Raw genomic sequence first — 22,469 nt, 5'->3', positions numbered from 1 at the left:
TTTTGGGAGAATTCTTAGAGCTTTTGAGAAGACTTAATCATTGCAAACATTTGGATTTCACTTTTGTAAGGATTAAACATTCCAATTCCATCTTATTCTTATCTGATTTGTTCTTAGCCATGTGTGGCTAAGAAACCCTAGTTCTAGTTCTTGTTCAAAAAAATGTTGATTGCTTGACTTGAAGCATATGATTTGATGTTTGATTTGTGATTCTATTCTAGTGATTATGTTTTTGTTTAAACTAGAATCCTTGAATTTGATTTGTGTTTGATTGGCTACTTTCATGAATTGAATTTTTGTGCAGTTAATTAACTTTTAGGGCACCTAATCGTTCTATTGAGTTAATAATTGGTAACAAGCAATAAGTTTTCTTATTGTAAAACATATATCACATGTTTTCACACTTCCGAGCGTATGAGAAGAAATGAACATTGTTGGGAAGCTTGTACAAAACTTAATGCAGTTTTTCAATACAATCTAAGAGCGTGTTTAGGTTGAATTAGTAAAGCTAGGTCTAATCAAAGAGCGTGTTTTGGTTAGATAATTTGGCAAGCGAGAGTTATTAGAGTGTGTTAATATCTTTCAGTACCAACATAGAATAGCAATCTTGAATTAGATCAAGTCATAATCAAGTTGAACAACAACATTGAGAACTAGAACTAGAACCATTCAATCAATTTGTTTACAAATATATTTCATTTTGTGCATGCTTTTAAAGTAGATTGTTATTTAGTTATTTACTTTTGCAAACAAACCCCCTCTTTGTGACCAAAGTACCTTGTGCAAAAAGGTATAGACTTTTGTCCCGTGTCTCTGTGGTTCGACCCTACTTGCCTTGTACTACTTTTTAGTGCATTAAAGCAGTGTATTTGGAGTCTATTGTACCCCTTTTATTTGTTGGGTCTGACACACCTAACATGGTTTCACGGCGGGACAAACTGCATTAAAAACTGCTACGTGCAAAGTCACCAAAAATGAGAAATTATGCATGGAAAATCAACACGTGTTCGTACTATTTGCATTTAATATGTTTGATTTTTTTACGTCAGATTCGGTGAAACTTCTTAATAGAATACAACAAATCATGCATAACAATGTTATATCCCTTAGGTTTATGGATATAGTTTTTAAAAGAATGATTTTACCATACAAAAAGACTTAGCGACGCAATTTGTTGTTCGTTACCTTCTCCTTCGTTGTACGATGATAACAAAGATTTAACTTTGTTTTATATTTGTTTTTATTAAAAACAAAACTTGGGTTTTCATGTACAAACTTTTGAATAAAATATACAACTTTGTGCTACTGCATGTGTTTTTTCTTTCTACCTCGAGTCAATATTATAAAAAAGCCGCAAATAGCTCGAGTTTTAATAGCGTTAAGCCAAGTTTAAACTCGACTTGGTAATTTAACGACTCTTCTTTTGTAAATTTAAGCTTGCTTACATAGAAATTAGTTAAAGCCCGATTCAACAGTAGTAGCTCAATTACAGCTATTAGAACTATGTTTAACAAGTCCATCTTGATTCAAATGCTTGAATAATATGAAAATATCCGAAGTTAGGTTCAATAAAATACGCTTGATATCATAAAATACCCATAACTATCGTGCAGGGACTAAACTTTCATACTTGTAAATTCAAGGGCTAAAATTATTAATTATTTTAAAAGTTCTTCCAGTCCGGATTTTTGAGCTAGAGAATATTATAGCGAGCTGAAGAGAGACCTTCGAAGGTCCATCAATGGCGGAAATCTCTGAAACCATGGGAACTGAATTGTCGCCATCAGAAGAAGATAGAAAGGAGAACTCGGAGACATTGATATTCGACCATAAAACCATGCGAAAGACAAAACCTGGATTGAAGCGTCTCGCACTAACCCTATCTGTTTTCTTCTCCTTCCTGTTGGGTATCTCTCTTACTCTATTTGTACATATAGGTATCATATGGATACACTTAAAATCTATTTGTACAAGCGCATTATTGATGATTTGTTTTGGATATGTCATAATAGGTTTACCATGGTTGCTTAAATCGATAGAGATCTATCGATCACCACTTCCTTTTCGAGATATAGATTCACTATCAAACGCAATTGATTCAAAACCGTTCTTGTATCCGTGTAAATTCCACGTAGTGTTCGTAAATCTCGATCACAGTACTCCAGTTAAGTCAAACGCTGAAAAGTTAGGGTTTTTGGTTACCAATCACATGTTACGATTTGCTGATCGGAATTCCGTTTGTGGTACTTGTGAAAACAATTACACAGTCTCAGTGAGTTTAGACTCCGGCAACGATTGTGTACAATATGGCGACGTTGATCGAGAGAGGGCATGGAGATGTGGAGCACTAAGCAAGTTGAATCATGATGAGACCTTGAAGAACGAAGACAATTTTGATGATTATTTGGAATCTGTTGTAGGAAGGAACAGGGTTTACACTGTTGTAGTTGTGAATACTGGTGAAGGGGATAGGATTAGATCAGTGGTGGGGAAGTATCGACATGCTTGGATTGTAGGTAGGGTTTCAGAGATGAATGTGCTCGCAGAGAAAGTAGCTGAAATTTTCATCAAGATATTTGTGAGTGGTCTGAAAGAAGAAGAGAGTATCCAAGGGGAGTTTATGCCTGCTGGTGCTGATGGGAAAATTGTGCTTTCTTTCAATTTGTTGAATGCTGATCCAAGCGATTGGATTTATGATTGGTATGAAAGATTTTCTTGATTTCTTACTTTTTAGATCCCACATATGTATATGCAATTATGCATCACATTCTTATTGGATCCCACATATGGTACTAAAACATCTGATTCTATATGAAGGGATTTTCAGGAGGTAGATGAGAAACTTTTAGCCCCTACACTTGAAGCATTGGGCCCTATAGCAAATATAAGTGTGGAAAGTCAGGTTCTGTATCACACTCCAAAATCTTCATATTCTTATTGGGATGCTGAACAAGAGAGTCATGTCTTTAGCACCAAAGATCTCCCATTCTTTGTAAGTTGACAAGTAATTAATTACTTTCCAACAGAAGATTATTATTATTACTATGGTGTGTGATTAGAGGTTTTTTAAGTGAGGTTTGTGTAAGCTTTGTAGGTGAATTCAAATGAATGGCATCTGGATACTTCCATTGCAGCTGGTGGGAGGTCAAAGATTTTGCAATTTGTGGTGTATATTCTTTAACTCAATATCACCTTTATGAAGAACTAAAAAAGAGTTTGCAATTTGTGGTGTTATTAATTGATATCTTGATGTGTGCATTGTGTGTGTTTGCACTTAATTTCAGATATATACCATCTGCCAATGAATGCCCACTCAGGTTACAGCTTCCAAATGGAGAGATTTCAGTGACAAATGGCTTTATATCTCCGGTGAACTTCTATGTTTAAATTTACTTTTCTCACCAATAAATACATTTGGGATCTTGATTTCATTGTAAAAGCGTTACATATTGCAGACATGGGGTGGTATTGTAATTTTGAATCCTCCCAACTGCTTGGAAAATACCAATAGCATGCACCCTCTCATACATAAAATTTCTCCCCAGGTTATAAACAAATATGCACTCTTACAAATCTTCCAAATTGACAAGTTTTATATATATATTGTGATTTGTGACTAGTATTGATGATGATGATGATGAATCTGAAACAGGAAGTTAACCAAATATTTGAAGTTTTCATGGGACAGCTTCGACAATTATTTGGTTTAAAATCAAGTGGTTTCCACAAGGGTACATCAGGAACATCTCTTCTTTTAGCCAGTGAGAGAGGCTTTACAGAATGGTATTAATTTGTATCATTTATACTTTTTACCCCTCATTTTTTTTTTTAAATCAAATTGTTTACTTATGAATTCAGGGAACTAGATGTGTTGGCTCGTCAACATGCATGCTATAATCTTCGCCAATGTGGCGCAACACTCGGGTCACTTTCAAGATTGGTATTTTTCAGATTATTTTAATAATAATAATAATCACTTGAATCAGAAATGTTGACTGAAAAAATTGTCCAATCTCAATGCAGGTGCAATCACTACCAAGAATGATCATCAAGGATGAGATTGGAAAACAGGTTCCTTACTTAATACAGAAAGAAGGACTTAATAATTAATACAGAAGCAACTTTCTTACATCTTGGCTTTTACAGGTGAAGTTTTCTCTCGAGGCTGCAAAGTTAGCTCAGAGTAATGCATCACAAGGCATTTATGATGCTTCAGCTGGTATTATTGTTGAATTTGTATATATAAAATATATATGTTTTTGTTAATGATTTATGTGGTATTTTTGGCAGTTTACTCGAGGCATGCAAGATCATTGGCTGAGGATGCCTTCTTTCATCCATCTGTAATGTCTGTCAGTTACTACTCATTTGAGCACAACTTTGCTGTCTATTCGGTTAGTTTCTTTCTTTCCTTATTAAAAAGTAATAGTTATGTTAATTGGTAAATGGTGAATGGTAAATATGAAATAAAAAATTCATAAAATAATATTTTGTGTGTATTTGCAGCCTTTCTTTCTGCCACTTTCGCTACATGTGATTCTTGCGGTTGTGAGGGAGTTGAAAAGATACAAACAAGAAACCCGAAAGTATACAGCTTGGAAAGCTGCAAGAAAACCAGAGTTCTGAAGATGTAGACCAATTACCTCTTGTATTCCAAATGTTTTTTTTATACAAATCCGGGCTTTAATTAGATTTCATACGGATTAATGTAGTTTGTTCATTCTTTAGCAAGTGTTCTAAGATGGTTTGTGATTAAGTATTTTGAGGTTTTGCAATTCCTATTTCTCTCATTTGTTATTTTGTTCATGGTTTTGTCTAGATTTTCTTTTTTAAATCAAGTCATATGACCGGTCATTTTAAAAAACTCACCTGATAATAACATTGTACTTCCTTATATTTTGTTTTCTTTTCAGGACATTATCCATTAAAAACTTCACCCAAATATAACTTTGTTGTTTCATTTTTAGTGTTGTGTTTCTAAAACGACAATTTTAATTAGAATCCCGAAATAGTAAATCTACATGAGCAGTAGTTGTAAGTAAAACTTACAACACAAGAAATTGAAAGGAAAATAGACAATGATCATCTGAAGTACCTGAAACATAAAACCTAAGCCGTAAGCCAAAGCTTAGTGAGTTCCCTCAAAGTATCACACATAACCAAAACAGATAACAACATGCATATACGAGCCTTCAGCCTGACTGGACCGTCACGCATGGCCTATAGCCTATCTGGATCGTTTTCAGACAATTTTAATTAGAATCCCGAAATAGTAAATCTACATGAGCAGTAGTTGTAAGTAAAACTTACAACACAAGAAATTGAAAGGAAAATAGACAATGATCATCTGAAGTACCTGAAACATAAAACCTAAGCCGTAAGCCAAAGCTTAGTGAGTTCCCTCAAAGTATCACACATAACCAAAACAGATAACAACATGCATATACGAGCCTTCAGCCTGACTGGACCGTCACGCATGGCCTATAGCCTATCTGGATCGTTCTCTGGGCCTTCGGCCTGAAACGCCTTGCAAGCCTTCAATTTATCTGGACCCCCGGGTGTCTTAGCCTTCAGCACAAAGCATGACCGCCTCAACCCAACAAACCATAACATGTCGACATATATAATAACAATCAATAACTAATAATACATGTAATCATGCAAATCTACCAATCTAATGCATACTCAGCAAAACAACAATCTAATATACCAGGATACGAAATCTAGTAGGTTGGCCTTAGTGCCTTCGACCCATGAGTACAGCGAGGAAAACTCACCTCATAGCCTGAAAAGATAGTTGAACAAATCACAACTTCATCTGTTGACTCTACAGGTCACCTATACAACAAAAAACGACCCAATCTCATACTACTTCTCAAAATACCTAAAATACCCCTAGGTTAAAGTCAAAGAAGTTAACTTTAGCCTAAGTACGCCCAACGTACTCAGCATGTACGCATGACGTACTCACCCTTCCAGAAACGAGACTCCAACGAAGTACGCCCACCGTACTTGACCAGATAACAATCTGCCTATTAAGTGCATATTCTCTTAAGTCCTTTCTCCTAAAGCCCAGATCTAGTCCTAAATAACGTTCAAAATCATAAAGTTTCCAACTTTATGATCTTACATGACTATTAAGTGCCCAACACCAAAACCCTAACATATCATAATCTTCTCAACCATCAAAAAGCATGCATGGAGTGATGTGAACGATCAAGATCCCATTTTTATAACTCTAGACACTCTAAAATGTCCAAAAGGACAACTCATTTGGTAGTCCATACTTACTTAGACCAAGAATATGGGACTAAAAGCACAAAACTCCATATCTAGCAAGAGCTAATGAGATAATCACAAGTTCAGAACTTTATACCTTCTGTAGGTTGCTCAAGGAGTGTAAAACTCAGATCTCAAAGCTTAGAGTTCCTTTCTTGCTTTCTAATGGCTTATTTTCTTCCATAATGGACACCAAACACCAAAAAATGAGCTCAAAACACCACCAATGGAGATTAGGGTTTGTAAGGGACGAAGTGGGCAATGAAGGCTGATGATGGGAAGAGGTATTGGGAGTTAATGATGCTTAAATATGGCTCAAACCCTAGAAATTAGGGTTTGGGTTTTTTCACGTACCCCAACATACCCGAGTGTACGCCCAACGTACTAAAAAAACGTGTCCTACAATTAAGGAAGCTATTGACCAAAATGTAAGAAAATCTTATTTCTAGGGTCAGAAATGTAAATTACATGAGTAATGAATTTTACAGGAAAGGAACATGTAATTACATTTTTCATACTTTGTAGGGCTTTCCTCTTGCTTTGTTGTACAAATAAAGTTGAACGACTTAACATGACACCCTTAGGCTTCCTAGTAGTCCATACAAATAGAAAATACAAAAAGGAAAGGGACATGTGAATACATTTTTCTTATCATAGTATTTTACTTGGTTAATAAAAAATATTTATTTTCTGATTGTAAAACAAATTAATAAACATAGGACTTCATCTTCTATGTTGAGAAAGTTAAATAGATATCTCAATATGACTATTTGTGAATACTTGAAGTGAAACACACGATTCATTGAATTCTATACTTTGACAAAATTACAGGATCAAAAGAGAATTCATAACTTAAATGGTTTAAACAGATATTAAAATTTGGCATGTAGCTCAAGTGAAAGTTTTGGTCATACTCATAGATATTTGGCATCAAACACCCCACATTTGTATATATATCTTCTGCAAACTTTCGGCATACATAATCCTTAAAACCCCTATAAATAACACAATTTAAATGGTTATGATAAATTCTTAGTTCAAACCCATGACTAATAGCTTCAAAATTTTGGAATTTCAAGTTTGAAAATTTATTTACCTTTTTGCCCTTGCTTATTTTTTTAGTTTAGCATTATTTTTGTTATGGTTTCGATCTACCCTCTATTTTTCCATAAACATTAAGTTTTATATAAGTTGTAACACTCCCAAAATTCAAAGAAATGTTAACATTTCAAAATCAACCATCAATCAACATTGTTTACAAAAGAGTCATTGTTTCAAATCATTATTTCATATCAGAGTTTTCCGAAGACCTAATGACATAAAACAAGAAGTTGCGTATGATCACAACTTTGCTTTCCTACCATCATCAGAAGTACCTGAAGCAATAAATTAAAAATTTTAAGCCAAAGTTGAGTGAGTTACCCCAAAGTACCAACACACCACATAACAACAAGCCTACAAATATAAGCAACCAACCTGAATGGACCGCCTCGCAGGACCTACAACCTATCTGGACTACTCTACAAGTCTTCGACATGACTAGACCGACTCGTAGGGCCTACAGCCTATCTGGACTGCTCTACGGGCCGCCGACCTGACTGGACCTCCTCGCAGGGCCTACAACCTATCTGATCGTCCCCGGGTGTCTTGGCCTACAACACAAAGCAGGATCGCCTCAACCCAACATAATATGTCGACATATGCAACAGATAAACATAAACACAGAGCCAACAAATACAGATAATCATACAAATCTACTGAACAATTACAAACTATCATAACATTATCCTGACCAACATAAATAATCTAATGGGCCGACATTGGTGCCTTCGACCCACAGATACAGTGAGGAAAGCTCACTTCTCAGTCTGACGAATAGCTGAACAATACACTGCTCCGAATACCACCTCCACATGTCACCTATTCAACAGATAGAGACTAAGGCTTAACTATAGCTCAAAATACCTAAAATACCCTTAAGTCATACTTGGTCAACCCTGGTCAAATTCAAAGTCAACGCTCAAAGTCAAAAAGTCAATATTTCTTCCCAACGGATTATGCCCTACATATCAAGAGAGTACACCCATCGTACTCTAATCTTGACCAAAAGTGGGGCGTTGACCGCATACGCACAATGTACTTCCAGGTACACCCAACATATGTTGCCCAATCCCAAAACTCCATTAAGAGCTTATCCCACTAAGCCCTTCCATCCAAAAGTTATATCCAAGCCCAAAATGATGTCCTAAGTCATAAAGTTTCCAACTTTATGACTTTTCAAGGATATAAAGTGATTAATGTCCAAAACCCTATGGTCTTAACCCAATAAGACCATCTAACGCATGCATGGGTTACATACAACACTCAAGATCATAATTTTATGAACAACAACACTTTAAAATGTATAAAAGGACGACTCAAATCACTAGTGTGAACTTCGCCTTGAACCTGGTCAAAATCATCCCAGGTCATCGAATCAACAACCTCATCACCCACAGCGTGATCGACCTCCTCCCACCAATCTCGTGCCATGTCCTTCAAAAGACAGGAAGCAATTATGACCTTTTCCCATTTCGAGGCAACTGTTGGTGCATAAGGCGTTAGAAACATCCGCTAACCACCTCCTGCTTGCTATCGGGTCCTTCGCCTCGTGATAGTCTGAAGCTCCACATGCTCGGAACTCCCTGAATGTCAATGGATGCTCCCCAAGCAAGGCCATCATCTCAGGATGAAAAGCGATTAACCACTCATCCATAATCTCCAAAATGTCCTCCTTAATCGTACCAAAGATCACTGGAGTCTGCTCAAGAATGCAACGCATAATCTCAAATGAGATGAACTCCCTAGTCTGATCATCTAACTATCCGACTTTAGAACATGAGCTCGATCCCTCTCCAGCACCAGAACTGCCAACAGGTTTGCCTCACAATGTCACCATACTAAAAAATAGACCATATAAACCATTAGAATAAGCATCAAAATATATCGAGGGATTGCAATCTCTACAAGCTTCATTGTTTCTCTTCTTGAATCGAGTACATATTCTCTGCTTCTAGTAGTACGGGCCCATACTACCTTCCACGTATATCCATACTTTCCTCAAGGATTACCGACAAGTCACCTTATATCCGAACAATCAACCCTCATCAAGACAAGGCTCCTAGCACTAGATCTCATCCTAGGTTTTCCTAGGGTGAACCTCACACCACTCTCTGCCATCAGATGCAGAAGAAACTCCCGATAACTTCCTCTAACTATCTCACGAATACAATTACATATCACTAAAACCAGATAATTCTTCGAATGAGAGGTCTCACACTAAAACGATTGGACTCAAACAAGAGCTGCGCAATAAAGTTAAAACCTAACCTTCTAAAATTATTTAGTTCCCATAATATGTAACTTAGCATATTCTCTTACTAGTTAGCTGAAGTTAGTGAGAACTCCTAAAAGCACAAAGCAAGCAACATTTGAGCATCAAGTAACCAGAACCAAGCATAACCTAATCAGGCCATCCTATCACTGACTGATTAGTACTAGCATGCAAGTCTACAAGTTCATACAGTAGGCATACTAATGCATCTCTCCTAGCATTCTATCATGCAAAAACTAAGTAGGTCCTTAGCCCTAACTAGCATGCGATTCATAGATCCGCAATTCAAATCATATCAGATAACATGTATGGATATTTTGGGAAAACTTACCTAAGCTCGGTTGATTGTATGCACCACACACTTCTTGTCTTAGAAAACTCTTTTCTTAAAAATACATTTTTTTTGAAAAACTTTACCAAATCCTCAGTTTGAGTTCAGACACACCCAAGAGTATGTACAAAACCAAGATTCTGATACAAACTTGCAACATCCCAAAAATAAGACCCAAAAATTTTATTTTTAAATTAATAAAACCAGTATCCCAAATAATATCATCATAAAAATCTAGATAAAACAAATGTATTAATTATCATATCATATCAGAGTAAATCACAAAATACGGAATGAGGTGGTGTGTGCTCTGCAATCATCCTGAAGTCTTCCCTTTGGAATTGGAAGTACCTGAAACATAAACTCAAAACTATAAACACAAAGCTTAGTGAGTTCTCGAAATTACCACATACCATACATAATAATCATATAATGGGCCCCAAGTAAAGAGTGTAATGGGACCCACCTACACTTGTATAACGGGCCCCGTCCAATGATTATAATGGGCCCCACCCAAACTCGTATAACGGACCCTACCCAAATGAGTATAACGGTCCCTGCCCAAACTCGCATAACGGGTCCCGCCCACATATAAATCATATAAGCATAACTGATCATAGCATACAGAAAAATCATCGGGTCCCGCCAGTAAGCATACAAGCACATACACATACAAGAGTCACACATACATCTAGTATTCTAGCTTAATAGGTCATGGGCCGACATTGATGCCTTCGACCCACTAACACATGGTGAGGAAACTCACCTCGAACTGCTGAATCACACTGATAAATCTCTCATTACTGGTCTAAAAAATCCCCAAGCTATCAATACCAAATAACATCCAATTAATAATTGGAATCCAATCCATAACCATCAATTTAATATTAGGGTAAAAAGACCATTTTATGCCTTACCTAGCTTGGTCCAAGACTAAGGACCAAACCTATAATCCAAAAGGCCAAAATCCAAATTAATTACCCAATGCCCAATCATTGCCCAATTTTCCAAATTGGACCCAAATCCTTTGTAAGCCTTTTCCAAGCGAACTCAAAATAAGCATCGGCCCAAAAACCTGATGGCCCAAGAAGGACCTAAACATCTAAGCCCAAACATGGACCAAACTGAAAGTTCAAGATTCTGAGGCCGAACCTGCTGAGTACGCAGGGTGTACTCAACTCGTACGCACAACATACTCACTTTAGGGCTTGTACGCTAAGTATACATGCTTGTACGCCCATCGTACTCCCCTATTTGGCCAACTTCCATTTCAATCTCTTAATCGATTAAGACTTCACTCCCAATCTTAGATCTGACTTCCTTGAGGTGGTTTATCACGTAAAGTTGCCAAAATTATATGCATGCATGGCTTAATGAGGCTCTTAGAGCTCAAAAGATCTTAATGGATGACTTAATACATGCATGAGACCATAAACACCATAAAGTTTGCACCTTTAAGCTTTAGGAACTCTCCAAACATCCAGTTCTATAAGATTTAGCTTCTTAAATGTCCTTAACCCATCAAGACCAACCAAAAAGGGACAAAGAAGCATATAACCATAACATAAAGAATACTAAGCATACAAAGATCAAGGTTGAGACTTTACACCTCAAAAGTCACCAAAAGATGGAGCTAAATTTGGATCTATAAGCTTCCCTCCAATGAACGAGTCTTCCAACTTCTTCTTCTATTACTTCAAGGAGCATAAATCACCAAAAATCAAGACCAAGGCTCAAGAACACTAAAAAATGATATTAGGGTTTTAGGGCAATGGAGGCTGATAAAGAGTCCAGCCCTAGGGACTTAAGGAGTTTATATAGGGTGCAACACCCTAAAATTCAGGTTTCATTAAACCCTCGTACGCTTAGCGTAACCCTCATACGCCCAGAGTACGAGGCTCGACTACGTGATCAAGCTTCCTCCTTAGTATGCTAAGCGTACTGTAACACCCGAAAATTTGAGGAGCTACTTTGGGTATAAATCACGTTTTTGGGATTGGACACAACGTGTTGGAGGCACCAACACAACGTTTTGAAATAAGAAAAGACGTGGGTCTTATTAAGAGCAACACTGCATGTTGCCTCCTAGAACATGGTGTGTTGGTCGCTGGAAATGAACCCATAATCTTCCAGGTTTTTCTCCATATTTAAAGGAATGAAGAGGCTAGGGTTTTTTCACCCTTACCCCCTATTAACCCTTAAGTCTAGAAAGAAACCCTAATTGTCTTTCCCTCTTATTTGCGAGCTAGTATGGTGTTTTTGGAGACAAATAAGGAAGAAGTTGGAAGAAGAAAGCAAGATCTATCTTTCAAATTGGCATTCTTTTGGACCTTTGTAAGTATCCAAGATCCAATTTTTATCATTCCATGTTGCTAGATATTGAGTTTTGTCCCTTTAGCTTCTTGTTCTTAAGTGTTGGAATGGTTAAATCTCATAAAGTTTGCAACTTTATGAATCTACAGGTCAAGGTGACCTTGTAGAGTGTTGGATCTAGCTTATAGTTGAGTTTTGATGCCATGCATAGAGATTAGTTCATAATCCTCATTGTTGACCTAATATGGGTTCAAGACATACATTGGACATACATGTCTATAAAGCACCTACCTTTAGGATGGTTTTAGTGCTAGAACCTCTTCTGGAAAGTATTGGGCATCAAATTTAAGAATTAAGTACTTATTGGTTAAGTCCTTGCATTTTCAAAACTTATAGATGGGTTTTGGATCCTATGGAGTAGTCCCAGAGGATAAAGTTGGAAACTTTATCCTTCTTATTATTATTTTGGTCCAGATCTAAGCTTTGGAGCTCTGGGAATCAAAGGAAGCAGCTTAATGGATTAAGTTGCTGGAACTCTGGCAAACACGGCGTGTTGGCTAGGGTTTTCCCGACTGTTTGGATGCGGGAGGAACATGATATGTTTGCAAATCAACACGACGTGTTAGAGTTAACATGGATTGTTGACTTTGACCAAGTTTATCTAAAGGGTATTTTGGTATTTTGGAATTTTGATGGTTATTTTGGTCACTTCGATGGATAGGTATTGGTTGGAGTTGAGATTTGGAGTCGGGACGTCATCATCTATGGATCAGATCGAGAGGTGAGTGTTGCTCACTATACTTATGGGTCGAAGGCACCAAGGCCGACCATTTGGATTTGCAAATCAACATGGCGTGTTGGAGTTAACATGGATTGTTAACTTTGACTTTTGACTTTGACCAAGTTGACCTAAAGGGTATGTTAGGTATTTTGATATTTTGGAATTTTGATGGTTATTTTGTTCACTTCGATGGATAGGTATTAGTTAGAGTTGAGATTCGAATTCGGGGCGTCATCAACTATGGATCAGATCAAGAGGTGAGTGTTCCTCACTGTACTTATGGGTCGAAGGCACCAAGGCCGACCCTTTGGTTTTGATATCCGGATATGTACGCTATTGTTCTGCATTGATATGTTAGATTTGTATCCTGGTATGCAGGATGATGCTATGCTTAGAGATTTGTAAGATCTTCCTGATTATCTGGTTATATGTTTAGTTGTTTATATGTCGTTATGGTGTGGGTGGGTTGAGTATGTACTGCTTCGTGCTGTCAATCAACAAACCCGATAATGTTTATATCGATATGTTGATATAGTTTACTGGCTTATATATGTGTATTGACATGGTGTATGTGTAGTTAGGTTAAGGCGGTCCTGCTTGGTGCTAAAGGCCAACAGACCCAGGGCGTCTTGGATAGACTAAAGGCCAGTGGGGCGTACCAATCAGGCCGAAGGCCTGGAGAACGTTCCAGATAGGATGAAGGCCCGGTAAAGCATACCAATCATGCTAAAGGTTTTGTGAGCATACCAGATAGACTGTAGGCCAGTGGGGCGTTCCAGTCAGACTAAAGGTTATGTAAGCGTACCAGATAAACTGCATGCCGGTGGGGTGTTCTAGTAAGACTAAAGGCCTTGTGGGCATACCAGATAGACTGTAGGTTGGTAGGGCGTTCTAGTTATGTTGAAGGCCCTAATGCATGCTATTTGTTGGTATATGTTATTTGTCCGTGTCGTGGTATTTTGGGGGAAACTCACAAAGCTTCGTGCTTACAGTTTTGGTTTATGGTTTCAGTTACTTCAGTGGATAGCAAGGTGAAGGCGTGACCGTACACATCCTCATGTTTTTGGGACTTATGATTTATGCGAACTTTGATAATGAAAGTGTTTTGAAAACTATGTTGTAAACGATTCCAATTTCAAATAATGTTTTGGAAACAATAGTTTTTATTAAATGAGTTGTTTTGAAAAGTTAAAATTTGTTGAAAGTTTTGCGACATTACACCTACCATGTGGTACGCCCCACGTACCAACCCCAAGGACCAAATTGCAATATTTTAATTTAAAAGGGCTAAAAGGAACATACCTAATTCAAGTGTTACACAAGGGATAAAAACATAAACCTTCATACTTAAGAGTTAATTTTGGAAATACCTCAATGTGGGGATGTTACATAAGTTGAGATGGCTAGCACATGCTTTTAGTTACTAATACTCCAATGATTAAAGAGTGCAAATAAAGAATTTGATTTTTTCTTTAACTAGTAATCCTATCTATTATTGGTTGTATCTTAAAATCTTTATGCATATTTAGAATGTACAAGTGTCAAAAAGTCGAAAAATATATAATACTTATGTTTAACAAATCATAAATGGTGATGATAAAAAAAGCTAGAAACTTGTTGATTGTACTTCATCAAAATGAACTCTCTATAACTTTATAACTTTAGAAATAGCAATATACTTTAACTAGTGATATAAATAAAGATAAAAATAATTAAAAAAAATAGTGAAGTAACATACTTTTTATAATGTGGAGCATCCCTATCCAGACGAGCAAGGGTACCTGCCAAAATAAAGATTTGTAAGTTTCAGCCGAAGATTCAATCAATAAAATTGTCAAACATTTTTGTATATTGTTCAATTTTATACCCATGTGCGACCAAAAACCATGTACACAATTTCTACTCCCTTGTTGCACAATCAAAGTCTTTTAGAACTACTCTGATGTTCCCAAGTTTCTCAGTTTGAGATCATGTATATCGTTAAAGAAAGATTTATTAGTCCTATTCATGTGAAGTGACATTTGCATTGTCTTTAAAATATGCTATTGACTCTTTATTTTCTGAATATGGATTGAGTTTGACGAAGATTAGGGTTCAAGGTTATGATGGAGCAAACAATATGATTAGGAACTTTAATGGTTTAAAATCTTTAATCATTATAGAAAATACATTTGCATATTATGTTCACTTCTTTGCTCACCAACTTCAACTAGTCATTGTGATGGTTGCAAAAAAACATCACGATGTTGGAGTCTTTTTTGATATGGTAGTTGTTCTAATGAATGTTGTGTGTGCTTCTTGTAAATGAACAAATATGATGTTAGAGTCTTTCTCTTACTAGAGTCGGAGATACACGTTGAAATTCTCATTACAAAACTCTATCGCGTTTGGTTGGCTTGTTTTCATCTACAATTGAGGTGCTTGAATATATTGAAGATGTGTGCCTTAATAGTTTTAGTCAATGCCAAGCAAATGGTCTTCCAATATATCTTCAATCACTTAATTTTGTGTTCCGGTTGCAATTGATGTTGAAATTTTTGGGGATCACATAATTATTATCACAAGCTCTACAAAGAAAGGATCAAGATATCGTGAATGCTATAAGTTTGGTGAAATAAACAATTGCAACGTTAAAAAAAGATGACAAATGATGGGTTTAATGCACTTATATTGGATATCACCTCTTTTTGTGAGAATAATGACATTCAAATGTCAGACATGGAGGAATTTTATGTTAATCCAAGAGCCCGAAGACAATATACCAATATCTCCAATCGCCATTATTATGAGGTTTTTTTTTTTTTTTTTTTTTTTTTTTGTATGTATGTGTGTATGTTTCAACATGGTTTTAGATATGCAAATTCAAGAGTTCGGTGATCGTTTTAATGAAGTAAGTTCTGAATTGCTTATTTGTATAATGAGTTTGAATCCACGTGATTCATTTTGTGACTTTGACCCATCAAAGTTACAGAAATTGATCGATTTCTATCCACATGATTTCAGCTATAAAGATAGGTTGGATATTTTATATGAACTTTCGGTTTACCCGACTTATATGCAATAGGATGGAAGATTTGCCACTTAGAATAGTATATTTAACCTTGTTAAAGTGATGGTGAAAACCAAGATGATTCTTTCCTTTCCTTTTATTTATCGGTTAGTGAAGTTGTCATTGGTCTTGTCGGTTGCAATCGCAACGGTGGAGAGGTGTTTTTCCGCCAGGAAGCTTGTAAAGTCGGATTTGCGGAATCGAATTGCGGATGAATTTTTAAATGATTGTGTAATTAGCGTGGTTGAACGAGAAAGATTTTCCAAGGTTACAAATGAAAGTATTATCAAATATTTCTTAGCGATGTGTCCTCGTAGATTTCAATTGTAAAATGATATTTAGTTAAACGTTCGAATGTTATTCTAATTTTTGTTTTTTTTTACACCGGTCAACGGTTAACTTTGCACCTCACTTGACTTCCAAGTTGGATCCGCCACTGGTTGTAAATTGATTTTAGGAGATGAATCACATTGTTTAACAATTATAATATGCAATCAATGAGTTTTGCTATTGTGAATAAGAAGATTGATTAAGGGAGAGAATGCAAATATGTATTTTAATAATTTCGTTATAATTTAACTTAAAGATATTGTTTTGAATTTTTAAATATATTAATTATCATTTTTTTTGGAACAACAAACTAATCTACTCATAAATTACCACATATGTCACCAATGAGATTTGAACCCATGACCTCTCAATTGAGAGAGTCACTCCTTGTGTGTGTGTGTGTTGTGTGTGAATTTATAGGTTATATATATATATATATATAGATCCGGTAAGAATTTTTTTTTGGTAGGAAGGTAAGAAGTTTTTTTTCTACATATTTTTTTGACGAACAAAATAAATGAATCACTAGATGATTCATTTGTAAGATAATTCACAAGAAAAAATTCTCAAAAAAACATCTTTATGATTCATTTTTAAGTAAATTAAGAAAAAATTCATTTTTATGATAATTTTAGTGAATAACAATAAAATCATTGTATAAATGAATCATCGAGATGTTATTTTGAGAATTTTTTCTTGTGAATCATCTTACAAATGAATCATCTAATGATTCATTTTGTTTGTTAACGAAAAAAATATTTAGAAAAAAAACTTCTTACCTTCCTACCAAAAATTTCCTTCTTATTTGATCTTGACTCTCTCTCTCTCTCTCTCTCTCTCTCTCTCTCTCTCTATATATATATATATATATATATATATATATATATATATATATATATATATATATATATATATATATATATATATATATATATATGAAATTTTCCAAAAAAAAAAGAAACAAAAGTACTTTCCCTTAAAAGTTGTACAAGTCAACGGAATCTTCATGAATCCATCATCGGGATTTCATTCAACATTTCTAACATAAATTAGAAGAGTCTTAAGGAAATTTGAAAGCTCATTTTAAAGTAAAAGAGGCAACTAAATTTTCTTGTATTTTTATTTATGTTTATGCACTTGTGGCTCTTCTTTAACAATGATTGGACAAAACAGCAGAGCAAATACAAGCATAAACAATGTTCCTCATAAATGAGTACTACATATTTGATGCATTTCTCCTACATTTCTTAATTCTTTGATTGACCAAATGTAGCCCCCAAGGATGTGTGACACCGTGGAATGTGTCCTAAAGCAGGATGTCATAATAAACAAATATTAAAAAAAAAAAAAAAAGTTACCTGACATGTGATTTGATACATAAATATGAGAATTTTAATCAAAATATCTATTTATAATTTATGGGGTCTTATTATGGAAGGAAGTATGGTTGAATTTACATGATTATTTTTGGGTTGATAAAAGTCCAAAATATGGATTTGTTATAGCAGACTGCAATTCATTTCCAGCAAACTTCAACACCGCCACGTCAACTTCATCTCTCGGAAGAAGCAAATACTCACCGCCTTCAGCTCTTTTAAACCCACAAACCTCAAGAAACTTAACCCCTTCTTCAAATATCCCAACTCTTTCCTGTTTTTTCAATCACCAATAGCAATGTAGTAATTTCAGTTCTATTATTCTACACACATAATAGCAAAATACTTTTACTTCTATACACACACACACACACACTAGCAATTACCTTAAAAGCTGGATTACTCAATCGGATCTTCCTGAATTTATCCTCATTGGGATTTCTTGCAACATTTCTGACATAAATTAAAAGAGTCTCAAAAGCTCTCTTCACTTTCATATCATTTTCCTGTTTTTGCAACAAATTTAATAAAAAGCTTATTCAAATTATAAAAAAATATCTGTAACAGTAGTTAAACTAAAGCACACCTTATTGTTTCGCCTGAGGGACCTTAAACAGTCTCTCATGAGATCCATCTTTGTTGTTGAATTAACACTGATTCTAGTAGAAGTAATAACAGGCGATATCTGATTTTCAATAATAAAAAAATTCATCATCTTGTTCACAATATTAGACATTAAATACATAAGCTAACCTTATTTTCTTGCACCACAGGTATGGTGGTTTTAAGAGATGCATGACTTTGGATTCCCCCTCTTCTTTCCACCTATGGCATAAAGAGCACTGACTATAAATTTACCAATCTTAGAATTGTACTTTCAACCTTTTTTCTTATGAGGTTAAAATACTTGTAAAAATCTATTGCTTTTTATTTGTATAACATTGATACTAATACAAACAAATCAATGAAAATACGTTGCTATTTCAGGAGCAACCTTGTCTTGGTGTAGTTTCTGACGAATTCTTTCACGTGCTCTATTTTCTTCTTCTTTTTCTGCTTTCCTCAAGGCTATAGAACTGAGTATTATGAAGTAATTAAAGAAGCTTATATAAATACATTAAGAGAAACCAATTTTTTTTATTAAAAAAGAACAATTTGGGATTTCTAGAAAAGTGACCGTTTTCTTTCGTTTTCGTCTGCAATTCTCTTTGCCTCTTGAAGTTCTTTTCCTGCCCGAATTCTTTCCTATAAATGTAAAAGAGAGTGATAAATTTTTTCCTGTATATGAGTTTAGAGAAACAATTAAAACAAATGAGGAACAAAAGAGTTAAATGCAAGAAATAGTAATTTCAAAGTTCGATTCCTTATGAGAATAAAAAATTGGAAGTACAATGATGTAAGGATGCTATGATATACAAATAAATGAAAGTATGTTGTTATTTCTTGCATTTAGCCCTTAATGACATGATAAGGGAATGTCCACGATACCTTCTCTCTACTTGGTTCAAGTTTCATATTTTCCTCCTTGTTCCTTTTGCGTGCTTTATCTCTGAATTGTGCATAAACAGAGGTATTCAATACAGAAAACAAACAATCATGGGAGAATAACATTTACCAAAAAAAAAAAGACATGAAAAAACCTTAGTTTTTGTGCTTTTAGCTTTACTTCTTGTGATACAGAAGAAGAAGAGTCGGAACCCTCAATTTCAATTCTTAATGGAACCTGGTGGATCAGAACACAATTAATACAGTAATAATATAAAGATATGTGATATTTTTCAAGGATGTAACAATTATAATATGAATCGCACCAAGGGCATTTGATCAATTTCAGGGTCATCCTCATGATCAACAATCCAACTAATAGCATCCAGTAAACTAGAGTTACCTTCACAAAAGAAACTTTATGCTCATGTTAACAATAAAAATGCAATAAACATCTTTTTGGGTGTTTTGTTCTATTGTCCGAGTCTAATACATGACACTACTTTATAAAAAGATCCTGCAACAAAAAAGTAGACAATGAACTAACCGGAATAATGAAGTGCTCTCGTTGCTCGAGCCAATGGGAAACCCATTTCTTCAAGTTCACCAAGTAATTTCTTGTTTACTTCAGGAAAATCCATGTCTAATGTACAATACCACACACTACGTGTTAGAGGCAATCATACATAATCAAGGATATGAAATCCCTTATAAGTTTCAGTCCGGATTCTATGTAGTAAACCCTAAAAATTAGTCAGTGAATCTCAATCAAAGATTAACTTAACGCGTACTGTAATTAAGAACTTACTTTTATCTTGATAATACGCAGACAATCAAAGATAAAATGCTGTTGATGATCGATCATTGATTTGGGGAAAACCCGAATGATGAATAAAAGTGCCGAAGAGATGACCGACATCGGAAGATTACATGGATGCTGATTCGTTACTTCACCCGACAAACCTTCTGGTTTCTTCCCCTCCATCCCTCTATGCTGCACAAGCATATACTACAAACTGATTCGTTTTCATATTTATACGTATCCCCAATTTACCAATTTGACCTTTTTAGCGGGTGACCCGACCCGGACCCACAAATGATTTTTTTATCCATTTCTTTTAGTTTTATAAATCATTAAATTATTAAATATGATTAAAAAGTATATCTACTAGTAACACCATGAAGTATTTTTGACTTTTTAATTTGTTCGACCTACCTAAATGTTTAGTTTAAACATTTAAATTCGTTAAAAATAAAACAAAACTCTGATCAACATATTATATTATAAGTCTATTGTTACAAAATAAATTAATTTTTTATAAGTAAAAATTCAAAGTTATTAATCAATTATTTTAAATAAAATTTTAATTAAGAGATTCTTTTAGTTATATGAAATTATAATCATTGATTTAAATAAATATATGAAATTATATCACTTTATAATTTATATTAATTTTATGTTAATGCTATTAATTTAATGTAAATAAAGTGAAAATTTTAAAATGAATAATCAATAGGTTGACAAGTGGCAAATATTAATTAGAAGACATAATAGAATGACACGTGACAAAAGAATAATATATGCATTAGTTAGGAGGTCTAATAAGATAACACATGTTAAAAAAGAATAAAACTATTATTTTATTAGAAACTAAGTGTAAGACCATCTCCAATGGGGATTTTAATGAGAAAAAAGTGTATATCTAACAGTTGAATAGATATAATATGCATTGTGAGGTGAGTTGAATGAATGGGGGTTTAATCCTCCATTCAATGTGGTATGAGATTTATTTTTTTTTTCTTTTTTTTTTCTTTTCTTTCTCAATTTATTATAAATATTTATTATTTTTTTTTTCAATTTATTATAAAAACTTATTTTTTCTTTTTGTTTTTCTTTCTCAATTTATACAGAAAGTAATATTTTTTTTTTTTTTTGCAATAAACAAACTATATATATATATATATATATATATATATATATATATATATATATATATATATATACTTTATTTTATTTTATATTCAATAATTTAATTTATTAAGTTACTTCATATTTTTTATTCTAAACAATAAAAATATATATAAATCTTAAAAAGATTTTAAAAAGATAACATCTTATTTATTATAATACAACATAATGAAATTACATATTAATAAAACGTTCTGAAATATCATCTCACCAATTACTATTTGCATTTTTTACTATCATATTATGTAATATAATGCATGTATACATTCTATCATTTATCTTTTTAAGTTGCCAAGATCTTGTTGGACCTCCTACAATTGCCCAATGAGATTGAAGAACACCGAATGCTCTCTCCACATCCTTTCTTGTAGCCTCTTGCATTTCTTTAAATTTGATCATTTTTGGGTCAGCCGGATGTAGAAAACTTTTAACCATTGTAGCCTATTCAGGATATATACCATCTGCAAGATAATATCCTTTTGTGCATGTTCTTCCATTAATAGTAAAATTGCATTAAGGAGCATAACCTTGTAATACATCATTGAATAACGGTGACTGGTTAAGTACACTAATATCATTGTTAGACACGACAACCCCGAAATATGCATGCCATATCCAAAGGTTTTGTGATGCAACTGCTTCTAGCATAATTGTTGGACAACCTTGATCACCTCGAGTATATTGACCTTGCCATGCAACATGGTAATTTTTCCAAGGCCAATGTATGCAATCAATACTTCCAAGCATACTAGGAAACTCGTGCTTTTCTGAATGTTTTTGTACTAGATTTTGGATGTAATTAGCATTAGTGTAACACCCAAAGTTGGAAAGCCAAGAAAAGAAAGAAAACCCCAATTTTAAGGAGAGACTCGACGAGTCCAAGGAGGGACTCGGCGAGTCCGAGCGGGGTCCGGGTCGAGGAGTAAGCGACCGACTCGGCGAGTCAGCCAAGGTGACTCGGCGAGTCTGGTCTGGGCAAGGAAAACCCTAAATCCGGGACTTGGAGCTTATTTAAACACCTCATTCTCTTCCCTAAGGCTCCTTTAGTGCCTCTTTCACTCAGAACAATAAACCCTAGCCGCTATAATCGTTTTGGAGCAAGATCTAACCCTTAGTGAAGCTTTTTGGAGCTTGAGAGAGAGGATAGTCATTGTGGAGTAAGAAGGGGGCCTTGGATCCAGAG

General features: G+C 34.7%; 2 protein-coding genes across 3 annotated transcripts; one reads left to right on the top strand and one right to left on the bottom strand.

Moving 5' to 3' along the window:
• Positions 1–1,687: 1,687 nt before the first annotated feature.
• On the top strand, positions 1,688–4,775 carry LOC145017372 (GPI transamidase component PIG-S-like protein). Its single transcript, XM_078975414.1, has 12 exons — positions 1,688–1,907; positions 2,013–2,700; positions 2,818–2,992; positions 3,095–3,168; positions 3,285–3,369; positions 3,456–3,545; positions 3,653–3,783; positions 3,859–3,940; positions 4,024–4,071; positions 4,147–4,219; positions 4,291–4,394; positions 4,507–4,775. Exons 1-12 carry the CDS (start codon positions 1,742–1,744, stop codon positions 4,624–4,626), a joined length of 1,836 nt encoding a protein of 611 aa, XP_078831540.1. The 5' UTR covers positions 1,688–1,741; the 3' UTR covers positions 4,627–4,775.
• A 12,863-nt stretch (positions 4,776–17,638) lies between these two features.
• On the bottom strand, positions 17,639–20,306 carry LOC145016358 (uncharacterized). Of its 2 annotated transcripts, XM_078974703.1 has the most exons (12): positions 20,126–20,306; positions 19,865–19,960; positions 19,644–19,720; positions 19,473–19,555; positions 19,321–19,381; positions 19,010–19,077; positions 18,827–18,908; positions 18,586–18,657; positions 18,419–18,517; positions 18,219–18,338; positions 17,914–18,106; positions 17,639–17,762 (listed from the first exon to the last, which is right to left on the bottom strand). In XM_078974703.1, exons 2-11 carry the CDS (start codon positions 19,956–19,958, stop codon positions 17,918–17,920), a joined length of 945 nt encoding a protein of 314 aa, XP_078830829.1. In that variant the 5' UTR covers positions 19,959–19,960; positions 20,126–20,306; the 3' UTR covers positions 17,639–17,762; positions 17,914–17,917. The 2 variants fall into 2 exon arrangements, with proteins under 2 accessions (XP_078830829.1, XP_078830828.1); XM_078974702.1 differs by lacking the exon at positions 17,639–17,762 and having other exon boundaries at positions 17,839–18,106.
• Between the last annotated feature and the right edge of the window lie 2,163 nt (positions 20,307–22,469).

Source organism: Lactuca saligna, chromosome 9 (genome assembly GCF_052625555.1).
Source record: "Lactuca saligna cultivar CGN05327 chromosome 9, ASM5262555v1, whole genome shotgun sequence".
Lineage (NCBI taxonomy): Eukaryota > Viridiplantae > Streptophyta > Magnoliopsida > Asterales > Asteraceae > Lactuca > Lactuca saligna.
Note: the sequence above shows the minus strand (reverse complement) of the source record. Positions and strands in the feature narration are given on the sequence as shown.

Coding starts and splice junctions, on each gene's coding strand:
- LOC145017372 (XM_078975414.1), top strand. CDS start 1,742: ATGGCGGAAATCTCTGAAACCATGGGAACTGAATTGTCGCCATCAGAA. Junction 2,701..2,817: donor AGCGATTGGATTTATGATTG/GTATGAAAGATT, acceptor TTCTATATGAAG/GGATTTTCAGGAGGTAGATG. Junction 3,546..3,652: donor TACATAAAATTTCTCCCCAG/GTTATAAACAAA, acceptor AATCTGAAACAG/GAAGTTAACCAAATATTTGA.
- LOC145016358 (XM_078974703.1), bottom strand. CDS start 19,958: ATGGATTTTCCTGAAGTAAACAAGAAATTACTTGGTGAACTTGAAGAA. Junction 19,721..19,864: donor GAGAGCACTTCATTATTCCG/GTTAGTTCATTG, acceptor TCTTTTGTGAAG/GTAACTCTAGTTTACTGGAT. Junction 19,382..19,472: donor CTAAAAGCACAAAAACTAAG/GTTTTTTCATGT, acceptor TGCACAATTCAG/AGATAAAGCACGCAAAAGGA.